This window comes from Chelmon rostratus, chromosome 6, assembly GCF_017976325.1.
Source record: "Chelmon rostratus isolate fCheRos1 chromosome 6, fCheRos1.pri, whole genome shotgun sequence".
Classification (NCBI taxonomy): domain Eukaryota; kingdom Metazoa; phylum Chordata; class Actinopteri; order Chaetodontiformes; family Chaetodontidae; genus Chelmon; species Chelmon rostratus.
In genome coordinates this window covers 13,643,429-13,655,389 of record NC_055663.1, presented here as the reverse complement: position 1 = coordinate 13,655,389, position 11,961 = coordinate 13,643,429, and the positions used below count along the sequence as shown (strand labels likewise).

General features: G+C 42.9%; 2 protein-coding genes across 3 annotated transcripts; both read left to right on the top strand.

The window, feature by feature from the left end:
• The first annotated feature begins 260 nt into the window (after positions 1 to 260).
• LOC121608524 (actin-binding protein IPP) lies at positions 261 to 3,087 on the top strand. The gene is made up of 8 exons (XM_041939832.1): positions 261 to 296; positions 385 to 573; positions 671 to 855; positions 954 to 1,305; positions 1,395 to 1,540; positions 1,687 to 1,841; positions 1,960 to 2,117; positions 2,680 to 3,087. Exons 1-8 carry the CDS (start codon positions 261 to 263, stop codon positions 2,860 to 2,862), a joined length of 1,404 nt encoding a protein of 467 aa, XP_041795766.1. The 3' UTR covers positions 2,863 to 3,087.
• A 988-nt stretch (positions 3,088 to 4,075) lies between these two features.
• Positions 4,076 to 11,955, top strand: cpt1b (carnitine palmitoyltransferase 1B (muscle)). Of its 2 annotated transcripts, XM_041939421.1 has the most exons (19): positions 4,076 to 4,212; positions 5,492 to 5,644; positions 5,863 to 6,002; positions 6,196 to 6,367; positions 6,503 to 6,604; positions 7,204 to 7,341; positions 7,429 to 7,506; positions 7,765 to 7,872; positions 8,071 to 8,155; positions 8,579 to 8,774; positions 8,869 to 9,054; positions 9,159 to 9,264; positions 9,376 to 9,492; positions 9,599 to 9,763; positions 9,894 to 10,028; positions 10,538 to 10,690; positions 10,830 to 10,943; positions 11,062 to 11,154; positions 11,275 to 11,955. In XM_041939421.1, the coding sequence occupies exons 2-19, from the start codon at positions 5,504 to 5,506 to the stop codon at positions 11,407 to 11,409; spliced, it is 2,364 nt and encodes a 787-aa protein (XP_041795355.1). In that variant the 5' UTR covers positions 4,076 to 4,212; positions 5,492 to 5,503; the 3' UTR covers positions 11,410 to 11,955. The 2 variants fall into 2 exon arrangements, with proteins under 2 accessions (XP_041795355.1, XP_041795356.1); XM_041939422.1 differs by lacking the exons at positions 4,076 to 4,212; positions 5,492 to 5,644 and having other exon boundaries at positions 5,904 to 6,002; positions 6,215 to 6,367; positions 11,275 to 11,954.
• The last annotated feature ends 6 nt before the right edge of the window (positions 11,956 to 11,961 follow it).

Sequence of the window (11,961 nt, the reverse complement as noted above, 5' to 3'; positions counted from 1 at the left end):
ACAGTTTTAATGTTATAGTGGGCTCAAGAAACAACAATGTCAGTGAGATGAATCCCCTCAGGCAGTGTTTTATGACCCTCGTTGAGTGGATGAGCCTCTGGTTGAAATATGGTCTGAGAAGACTTTGTGGAGCTCTTCCAATAGTCAACTGGATAGCATCCCCAGGTGTCACAGATAGAGGATCATGCAAAGCAGACTCACAGGAGTGGAAAACCAATGAGGCACTGCGCACATATCACCTTGGAGATGGAGATGAAACCATGGTTACGGTCCAAACCGGCACACATGCATTCCATGTAAGTAAAAAACAAAACGCAGCTCTCCCAACCAATTCTCCCGAAACTAGGGGCCGCAGAAGTTTTGGTTTAATAATTAATTTTTAAGGTGGACCTCAGGAGGCTCTCCGAGTGCAGCGAGTACTTCCGAGCCTTGTCCCAGTCCAGAATGAGAGAGACTTCAGAGAGCCTCATCCATCTGGACCACGTGCCCTCCACCATCTTCTACAATCTTCTTGAGTTCTCCTTCTATAATACGTTTAAAGTACCTTGGGAGGAGTTGGACACACATATCCAGGTATGCAGGCTTCGTGTAACCATGTTGCAAACCCAACGCTGCCATTTACCCCAAAAACAACCTACCATCTCTTCCTTCCTCTCTCTCTGACTCGGAGGTCAGTAGCTATCTCCTGACTGAGGCCTTCCTCGTAAAGTGCCTGTCAGTCCTGGCAGATAAACTCAGCCCAGGTAACTGTTTGTCCTACCTGAGACTGGCTCAGGAGATCTGCTGTGTGGAGCTAAGGATGACAGTGTTCACCTACCTGAGCAGAAACCTGCTGGAAATGTCTCATCTCATCAAGTACGTAACGGTATAATTATATGACATGCAGGATTTGCCACAAGGACTGAGTTTGCTACATGAGTCTTTCCTGTCCCCAAAACTGATTCATGCCTCAGGCGTCTGAATGATGAAGAGAGGGACGAAGTTGTCCACCTGAGGACACAAGGAGAACGACGTCTCTGCAGCCTCAGGAAAGAGAACCTGACTTCTTGGAAAGACCCAGAAACAGAACGAGCACGACATGTCTTCACTCTGAAAGGTTCAGAGGACAGCGGAGATTGGTATCCAGTGACAGAGCTTCCTTTCATGGCTGATAAGTGGTGTTTCACGACAGTGGTCCTGTATAACTACCTGTACATTATAGGAGGTTACCGACAGCGTGTGAAGAGAGGCTGGGAGTTCAAGATGGCTTCCTTTAGGTATAATCCCTTCACTCATACATGGGTCGCCACGGCTCCTCTGATTAAGGTGAGACTAGCTTGTGAATTAAGCTCATGACCACTCTGTCATTCATATAACATTATTATGAAAACTGTCACCATCTGCTGTGTCCACAGCACAGACGGCACTTCAGTGCTGTGGCCTGCGGAGGCTGCATTTACGCCGTGGGAGGCTGGTACTTGGACTCGCTGGTGACTCCGGACTCCAGCACGGCTCTCTATACAGCTGTGGAATGCTATGACCCCTGGGAAGACGCATGGAGGTTCGTGTCCTCTTTGTCTTTCAGCTGGTAGGTTTTGGGAATGATGCTGAGAAATTGTGCTGTTCTCTTCTAATTGTTTCCCTTCAGAAAATCACCCTTCAGTTATTTGTTGGTGTATTAGTAACTGAATATAATCTCTGCTTTAGGTTTGTCTCCCCGCTGCCGCTCACTGACTTCCAGTTCACCATGTCCTTGTCCCATGACGTGCCCCTTGTCACTAGTCTTGGATACTCACTGTATGTGTTGGGGAGCATCCAGAGGACCGGAGAGAAACTGCTGCTACACTACGACACAAGACAAGGTAAGATATAGCTCTGTTTGGCAAGAGGAATGTGTTTCTTTTACAGCCCAGAAAGTATGTACTAACACGCTAATCTGAACGTATGAAAAACGGTGCTTGTCTTCTCTCTGTCTGTTAGACTCCTGGTCTGAGCTGCTTCCCACTCTTACCAGAGCAGATGCAGACCTCCCTGCGCTTTACTTCCTGGGTGCCACTGACAGGCTGCTTGTGATTGGTGGGAACAACTCAGAGAATGTGGTGACATCATTCTGCTTGCAGTCCCAAAGATGGGGACTGGTACGTATCCAACTAGAATCTGAGGCTGAGAAACATTGTGTATCCATACAACAGTTTCCCTACGTTCAAATCTAACGTTCCTATTTTTTATTTGTATGTCGTGACAGTGTTGTGGTTAAAGTCTGCTTAGGTACAAATTCCACTTGCTTTGAGTTAGGAAAAGATGGGGCAGGGTTAGGCATAGCGTCTCATTTTGGTTTTGTTGGCACAATACGACTGGAAAATGTCCTGAAGTTTTGTTGCAAGAAACATGGCGCGAACAGTGGTGAGCTGCTTGCCAGTCATATTTGCCGTTGTCTTGCCACCACCACCACCCCTCCTCCTCCTTGTCCTGATGAGAAATTTAGCTCACATGCATGTACCAGTAACGTCACTTTGATAACTATTGTAGAAACATTGATATATGTATGAAACTTAGGAATTTAACATATCCGTGGTTTGCAGAACTGTATAATGCCAACACTTTATTCTAGTGATTGGGCTGATTTGAAGCACAAAGAAATCTTTCACGTCTAATATTTAAAAAAAAAGTCAAAATCTGTCCATCATTTTTTCTTTTTAGGTGCACAGGGCTGAGAAAGTGGCATTTGCAGGACAGGGGACAGTTATTGGTGACCAGGTCCTGATGCCAAGTATAGAGCACAACACTGTTGCAAGGATGGATCTGCAAACTCTATCCCTCAGTGCTCTTCCTCCTCTGCCCATCTCCACCCGCTATGAAGCTATCTTTTATCTTCACTTTTAATGTCGTAGTCAGCTTCTTTGCCTTTCTGTTCATGTTTTGAGTTTGTTTCTGCAGCTGAATGTAATAGTGCTAAAGTCTTTCTCAAACATAAGGAGATAAACTCCCCAGGTGGATTAGCAATGGTGGATTATCACTGTCTCTGTTTACAATCCTCAGTCCTTCATTTTGAAGTTTGTTTTGAAGGGCAGACTACAATTAGACTTAAACCTAAAGCACTGAGTAACTCTGGGAGAAAAAGAAGAAGAATTTGGAGAACTTCAGAACTTGACTTAACTATAAATTATAACTGTGGTTCTGTTCAGACTTTGGTACTTACAGTATTGTATATTACAGTATTGCATATAGTTACTGCTGCTCACCTTTGGATGTGAGATTTAACTTCTCAGTGGGATTTTTCTTGGTTATTTACCAATAAAGGTTATATCTAAAAAAGTTGGGATGGTGTGTGAATTGAAAATAAAATAGAATTCAGTCATTTGCAAAATGGTTTTATGAAGTGTTCCTGAGTCCATGTAGTAACATCCTTTATACAATCATGTGTTCACAAAGTGATAAACCTCGCTCCATCCTCGCTTGTGAGCGATTGAGCCTTTCAAGGCTGCTCCTTTCATACCCAATCATGATCACCTGTTACCAATCAACCTGTTTACCTGTGGAATGTTCCAAACAGGTGTTTTTGGAGCGTTCCACAACTTTCCCAGCCCAGCTTTTCTGGAAAATGGGTTGTACATAGGATAAGTATGATGCAGACTCCTAGCTGGAGTATTATGTCCCCCTTTGTTAATTTTCTTGCTTGTTGTTTTTTTAAATGTCTGACAATATGACCTAAACTCTCTGAGTCCAAAAATGTCACACAATTAAGACGACATATTTGTTTTCTACCCTCTCTTGATAAACACCCATTTTCTAACCCTGTAGTCGAGACAAAGTCACGATGCTTGAATCTGCTGATAATGATTTGAGAGTTGCATGCTGTTATCCTTATTGCACTGTTATTTTCTTATGATCGCAGTTAAACACTGCTTGCACTCTCAGCACTGCAGCAGATTCAGTTACAGAGCAGAGCCCTCAAGGCTCACGAGGTTAGGCTCTGTCTATGTTTGGTGTCTTGTTACAAAATGAAGCATGTCATGGGAGAGAGAGGGAGAGAGAAGGAGGGAGGGAGGGTTAGAAAGCACAGGAGAGGGCAGCTCTGATCTCACTACCTGAGGAAAGCCACATCAAGGGCACTGGAGTCACACAGAGCATACAAGCCTGACTACTCAGGAATTTCACTGCTGCACTGACACAAACCAAAGTCACAGCTTTGCTCTGCCTGAGTGGATTATCCTAATTCTGGTCTGACAAAAGGTAAAGTGTGGGTCTGCCTTCTTTTTGTTTATTCAGCTCTGCAGGCTGTTGTGTTAGCTGCAGAGGTTGGTAGTTGTAGAGTAAACTCCATGTTTAATTACACAGGCGTATATAGTAACAGGGTAGAATGGAAATGCTGAATGATTGAACCCTTTAAGTGTGCTGTTTTCTTTGTGTTAAGCCACTAATGTGCAAAATCAGGCTAAAATCCTGATGGGGAAGTTCAATGTCACGGAGGAGTGCTAATTAATCTTTACTTGTTGTTTATTTGTTCAGTAAAAAGGAATTCTAACCTTTGTCTTGTCTGCTGGGTTCTCACAGTGCTCTGTAACACCAAAGGATTTTGGCTTTCATCCGTTGGTTGTACTCTGTGTTTATATTTTCATGCCCATCTGAGGTCTGTGCACATGCTCAGCCGGTGCACCGCTATATCTGGCCATTGAACTTTGTCCCACTTGGTGACTGTTCAGTCATATGACATGGAAAAAGAAATCCTAGACCTGTCACCCTGCCCATTACATGGAGTGGCTTGTGAACTCTGCATATTTGTGTGTAGGATTTCACAAATGCAAACTGCCATTAAGAGACAATGACTGAACCCTTTAAATTTACCATACTGTGTAAATACATACATTTTGATGCCGACATCTGTAAATCCCATATCAGTGGCCTTCCCTATCACATTATGAAAAAAACGCCACACACAAACAGTGCAACTTTCCACCAAATAATATCCCAACTGTGAGTCAGATCTGTGAGAGTCGACCTGTTTTTTGTTATTCTTTCTGAAAATTATATAATTAGTAAAATGAAAAGAAAGAAAGAAAAAATAGACTTCAGGTCGTTGGTATAATAATAGTGAATAAAATACCAAATGATTCTAAAACTGTGCATCACTCAGTGGAAACACACTCTTTCCCATGGGGACTTGATGGGAATAAGAGTGTGCTGTCTGATCTTTTAATACTACAAAATATGGCATATGCACATTACGAACTAGCATTCAAAGCTAACACAAAAGCAAGATTATTTTTGTATTATGATATTAATAGCACAGAAGACCTTAAAATGACCTTATAGTTGATGGAGCTGAAAAATTTGGAAATACTTATCGATGATGCAAACTTTACATTGAAACATATGGAGAAGGTAAACAGTCAGTAACAGTCTATAGTATGCTTTGAGCAAGACTTACATCTTCCACTGAACTCTGCTCTTTCTCATAGCCATTAATTCCAGCCACAAACCTGAAAATGCTTCCCTTTGATTTCCATGTCAGTGCTCCTCAGAGATGGCTGAGGCGCATCAGGCGGTGGGCTTCCAGTTCACCGTGCGCCCGGATGGTGTGGACCTTAAACTGAGTGAAGAGGTCATCAAAAACATCTACCTGTCAGGAGTGACGGCATGGAAGAAGCGAGCCATTCAATTCAAGGTACAGCGGTACAAGTACACGTTGGATCTATCTCAGGTTATCATTCAAAAATGTGGAGCCACTCAGTAAGATTGCAAACAAGCTTTCTGATTGAGCATTTAAGATCTATAAAGGTATTTTCAGTAGCTGTGCATTTTCCTTCACATTGTCTCAACAGAACATTGACAATGAATATTCATCTTGTGTTAATTTTGAATCTTGTTGCTTCTCACTCACAGAATGGCGTGTTGGCCGGTGTCTATCCCGCCAGTCCGTCCAGTTGGCTGATAGTTGTGATTGCCATGATGAGTTCCTTGTATACCCGCATTGACCCCTCTCTGGGAATGATTGACGCAATCAAGGAAAACCTACCACACAGGTCAGAAACCTGCTGCCGCCAGTGTTTTCTCCTTTGTTGTGGTTCAGTTTCAGGTAGCCTGCTGGACATTTAGGTTTGTTTAGACGAGCCATGCAGTAAGTCACCTATCTACAAATAAAGTTGTCCTGCCTTTTTCTCATTTCATGTGTTACCCTGTTGTTGACGAAAGCAGTGTTGTGCCTTTTCTGAGCAGAGACTATGTGTCAGTGCAGACCCGAGCTGTGCTGAGCGCCGTCCTGTTTGCCACTGGACTTTGGCTGTTCCTCATCTACCTCTTGAGATATACTCTTAAAGCTCTGCTCTCCTACCATGGATGGATTTTCGAATCCCACGGAAAAATGAGCACATCAACCAAAGTGTGGCTGGTAGGACTGTCCTTCTGTCTGCCATTGCAACCGTCTGTTTAACCTTTGTGTCCCTCACTCAGTGCAGAGGATGAGGTTGTTAAGGGTCATGTAGTATAATGCACGATGTCCTGGGTGTTGTGTGTTTGTTACCAGAGCCTGGTGAAGATGTTCTCTGGCCGCAGGCCACTGCTCTACAGTTTCCAGGCCTCCTTACCCAGGCTCCCTGTGCCCAGTGTGGATGATACAATTCACAGGGTGAGTACAATGACTACATAGTGGTAGTTTCTTGAAATTAATGAGATGGAAATACACCAGATACATCCTTTTGAAACTATATGTGGGATTTTAAGAAATTGTTTTGCTCTTTTGCTTAAGTTTGTTTATTGCAATGAAATCCATCAATCATTTGAAGCTGGACTTTGACAAGCCAGACTGGTAGATGATAATCAAGCATTGTCTAACTATGTCTAACACTGCTAGGTACCAACTGTGATCAAAAACCAAAACTATAATAGTGTAACCTGATGTCTAAACATTAATGTTTGTCACACTAACCCATGATCATTTCAAAGCTAAAACCAAATTTCTAAATTTTACACCTACATTTAAACCTATCCAGCACATTAACTAAACCAACACCATGAATGTAGCTTGTTAGACCACACAGACATAGTTTAGCTGTACCACCATCTACTGTTCCAGCTGCCTTCCTGCACCTTGTGAAGTACAGCCATCATGTAATCATGTCCTGTTAGCTGCACGTGTGCTCCATGCTGTCCAGGTTTTCTGTTTTTGTGCATCTCGGCTTCTCCGTTGCCCGGACGACACATGCCGTGTTTTTTATTTTCCCACAGTACCTTGAGTCAGTCCGTCCTCTGCTGGACAGCGAACAGTACAACCAAATGGAGATTTTGGCCAATGACTTTAAAGATTCCAAAGCAGCCCAGTTGCAGAGATACCTCATCCTAAAATCCTGGTGGGCAACAAATTATGTGAGTAGTGTTTGCGAGTGATACGACAACTCAAACTCAAATAAAAAATACATTCATGCAATGATAATAATATGTTGTCTTCTCTAGGTAAGTGACTGGTGGGAGGAGTACATCTACCTCAGGGGCAGGAGTCCTATCATGGTGAACAGTAACTTCTATACAATGGTAAGATGGCTTGTTGTACCTTGTTGGAGTGCATTAGAAATTTTGTTATTTAAATGATAGCAATACTGGAATTTTACAGTAAAAGGTGGGAAGGGGGTATATAAAAAGACATTTTTTTTACCAAATACATTCAGGCAACATTCTTTTAAAAACCAAAAAACAAAATAATATTTGGAATAACTGTTTTTTTTTTTTTTTTGGTCTGCTTTCTGTGTGTTTGTGCTGACTTGTCTGCGTGGTGAACGTATGTATGCGAAGGACCTCTTGTACGTGATCCCGACACACCGACAGGCTGCGCGGGCAGGGAACGTGGTCCACGCCATGCTGCAGTACAGGCGCAAACTGGAACGTGGTGAACATGCACCGGTAATGCTTGCCATGACTTAACCCACTCTTCTCAACCCTACCCACTGTGAAACCACACATCCTTTATTCCCCACTTCATCTCCCTCTCTCTTCTCATTTTCTAACATCTATCTTCTATCCTGAATAAATAAATCGATTCATTTTCTTTCCCAGCTAGATTAAACTTTCTGATGATTTCTTTTTCTTTCTTCATCTTAGCTGAGGGCTTTGGGGACCGTTCCTATGTGTTCCACTCAGATGGAGAGAATGTTTAACACCACCCGCATCCCTGGGATTGAAACAGGTAAGCAGCTGCATAGGTCTGTGCAGCTTAAAGGGTAAATCAACACTCAAACGCACTGGGCAAACAGCACCTGCTGTCCTGGACTGAAACTATATGTCATAGCACATCTTTTCCATCAGCTGTCAAAAGAAAATTCCTGCTTTGACATCACTAACTAAGGTATGCCCAGAAGTGCAACTAGCTTGAAGGTTTTAGCACGCGGTCCACTGTGTTCCAGTGCTGATTAGCCCTCTAACAGCTGCACTGCAGGCACTCAGGAGTAGTTATGTGGGCTAAAAAGGAGCGTTCATTGTACAAAAGGGCTCTACTGGTCCCTAATCATACTTTTAACAATATTGTAATATTATCTCTGAAATTAGCTGCCTGCACCTTTCCTCTTGTCCTTTGTCCACACATCCTTCCTTTTCTTGTCGGCCCCTGCAGATATTGTGCAGCACCTGACTGATCGTAAGCACCTGCTTGTCTACCACAAGGGCCGTTTCTTCCAAGTGTGGCTGTACACTGGAGGGCGTCACCTCCTACCCAGTGAACTTGAGACACAGTTTCAAAGGATCCTCAATGACACATCAGAACCCCAGCCAGGGGAACTCAAATTAGCTGCCCTGACTGCAGGAAACAGGTATACAACCACACACACATGCACAGGACACATATGCACATGCACATAAAAAGGAAGATGCAAAATTGTCTCACTCTGACGTCCTCCCTTGTAGAGTTCCATGGGCTCGGGCTCGGATTAAATATTTCGGCCAGGGAGTGAACAAAGTGTCCCTGGATGCCATTGAGTCAGCTGCCTTCTTCCTGACACTAGATGATGAGGCGCAGGGTTATGACCCTGCAAAGACCGGCTCACTTGACAGTTATGCCAAGTCTTTGCTTCATGGAAAATGTTATGACAGGTGGGCGGAGAAGTCAAGTAAAGGTCTCTGCTAATGGCTGCAGCATCGGTTTGACTTTTTCTGGTTTTCTTCCCTGAAAAAAGTTTCCTTTCTTTTTTTCACAGGTGGTTTGACAAGTCTTTCACCTTGATCTCTTATCCAAATGGAAAAATGGGTATAAATGCTGAACATTCTTGGGCTGATGCACCAATCATAGGACATATGTGGGAGGTATGAAATGTGTTCTGCTACTGTACGTCAAAACAATGCGAGTTTGTGGATACCGTCACCTGTCATGTTCAGAGTTTGTGGATATCTTCAGCTGTCGTGTTTTCTGTGTAGTATGTCCTTGCAACAGACTGCTTCCATCTTGGCTACACGGAGGAGGGGCACTGTAAAGGGGATGTGAACAAAGGCTTGCCTTATCCCACTCGACTGCAGTGGCAGATTCCAAAGGAGGTGCAGTTGAGCCTCACATCATTTGCTGCCATTGACCTAAAGGTATTTTAGCTGTGTTTCCATCACAAAATGAATCAGGATATCTTTCTGTTTTCCCCTCTCTTAGTGCCAAGACGTCATTGAGACCTCATACCTATCAGCCAAGCAGATCGCTGATGACGTGGACTTCCATGGCTGTCTGTTCACTGAGTTTGGCAAAGGTCTGATCAAGAAGTGCAGGACCAGCCCCGATGCCTTTATTCAGCTCGCCCTGCAGCTGGCCCAGTTCAGGGTATGCCTGCCTCCATTCACCATCCTGTCTCTGAAATGACATTACTTGCATTATTGCTCACTGTTGTCTTTTAAATGTTTAATTGCGCCATCTACCATCACTAAATGACTTCAGTCCATCTGCTTTTTAGGACCAGGGAGTGTTCTGTCTGACTTACGAGTCATCGATGACTCGTATGTTCAGAGACGGTCGGACAGAGACGGTACGCTCCTGCACGTCTGAGGCTGTTGCATTCGTCAGAGCCATGGAGGATGCAGGTGCAACAGTAAGTAGACCACACAAGCACACATACGCTTCACATAAATCAGGAAACGGTGAAACCACAGAGGTCTGTTAATTTAAGCATGGGTGGGTTTGAACTATGGTTAACTGCTAACTTTGCATTTGTAGCTGTGTTGAAGACTTTAAAACTCTTTCCTGGAGTAAAATATATATTTTTTGCAGAATAATTAGACTTTAAACATATCTGGTGTCAGATTTGTGTGTTGCCAGGCTCACAAATTCACAACCAGTGGACATGGTGTGTATGCACACACTTGCTGTATGTATAAAAGGTCACATTTGCAGTGGTCACATTGTGCCGCTTAGGTCTTGGTCACCAAGACCCAGAGGCAATGTGTCTCTGTGTGCCACTGCCCTGGACTCTGGACTGATGTTCTGACAGGGTTATATTGACACTGACATTACCAGAAATAATGTCATTTTGATATGACATTGATGTCATATGTACGTGCCTGGAAGCTATTCTACTTTGCTGTTTGTTTTTGTCCTCAGAATGCCCAGAGACTTGCGCTTTTTCGGAAGGCAGCGGATAAGCATCAAAACATGTATCGTCTGGCCATGACTGGTTCTGGTATCGACCGTCACCTATTCTGTCTCTACATTGTGTCTAAATACCTTGGTGTCGACTCGCCATTTCTTAAGAAGGTTGGAACTATAATCTCCTATCACGTTGCTATTGTTTGATTAGTTTCTGATCCACAATTTTTTCTCTTCACCAACTGCACAAGCCTTCTCCTCTCTTATCTGCCTCTTTCCATTCAATATGCAATGTGTTTGCTTCTAGGTGCTTTCCGAGCCCTGGAAGTTGTCTACCAGCCAGACTCCGCAGCAGCAGCTCAATTTAGTTGACATCAACAAGTTCCCTAAATATGTGGGCGCTGGTGGTGGATTTGGCCCAGTGAGTTAAATTTAGTTATAGAGAGGTGCAGAAGTTTTAAGTCTCAACGTGTCACCCTGTTGTCCTGATGTGGGAGGGTTTGAATAGTAATAGAGCACCATGTGTTGTCTCCTGCCAGGTTGCTGATGATGGTTATGGTGTGTCTTATATAATTGTTGGAGAAAACCTCATCACATTCCACATCTCCAGCAAGTTCTCCAGCCCTGACACAGTAAGAATACAAAATGAGAGCTGTGCATATTGTGGATCCATCTGTATTCATGTGTGTCTTTGAAAAGCCAACACTCTCTCCGTTTCTGTCTCTGTTATTGCCTCTCTGTGTGACCTGCAGGACTCGTATCGGTTTGGTCAGCACATATGGAAGGCCATGCTCGATATCCAAACACTTTTCAAATCAGAAAATGATAAGAAGACGAAGGAGAATGCAAAGCATGTACAGCTGGAAAATGGGAAAAAGCACATATAACAGACATTGTTGAATGGCATGCTGCATGTGACTCACATACAACCTCCTGTGAGTCTCTCATGCTTCATTCATAAAAACCAAATAATGTTCTGGTGATCGGTTGCACTTATGATCTTTTTGCTTTTCTGGTGGGTCACATTATAGGAGCTGGTCATTCCACTTTAGCTAACAAAAGGAATAGTTGTTACTCCTCTAATTTATTTCTATTTATATTATACTTTTCAGAGCTGTGTTGTTTGGTGCTGAGGGAAAAATGTAATCTGCAGTAATGGGAAAATTTGTTTTTGCAATGGTTGTTTCTCATATGTTGAAACTTACTGTCAGTTTATAGCATAGACTGTATATAAATCTGTTGTAATGTAGTAAATCTAAATATAAACTTTATATATGGTCTATGGTTTGTGCAGATGAAACTTGTAAATATATCTACTTAAAGAATGCTATGTTTGAAAATATAAATCCTTTGTTACTTGCCATTATTTATGAATGTGTTATTCATTTTAAGGTGCTTGTCAATTTTTATTGAAACATTAAAGGTCATTATAGGCCAAT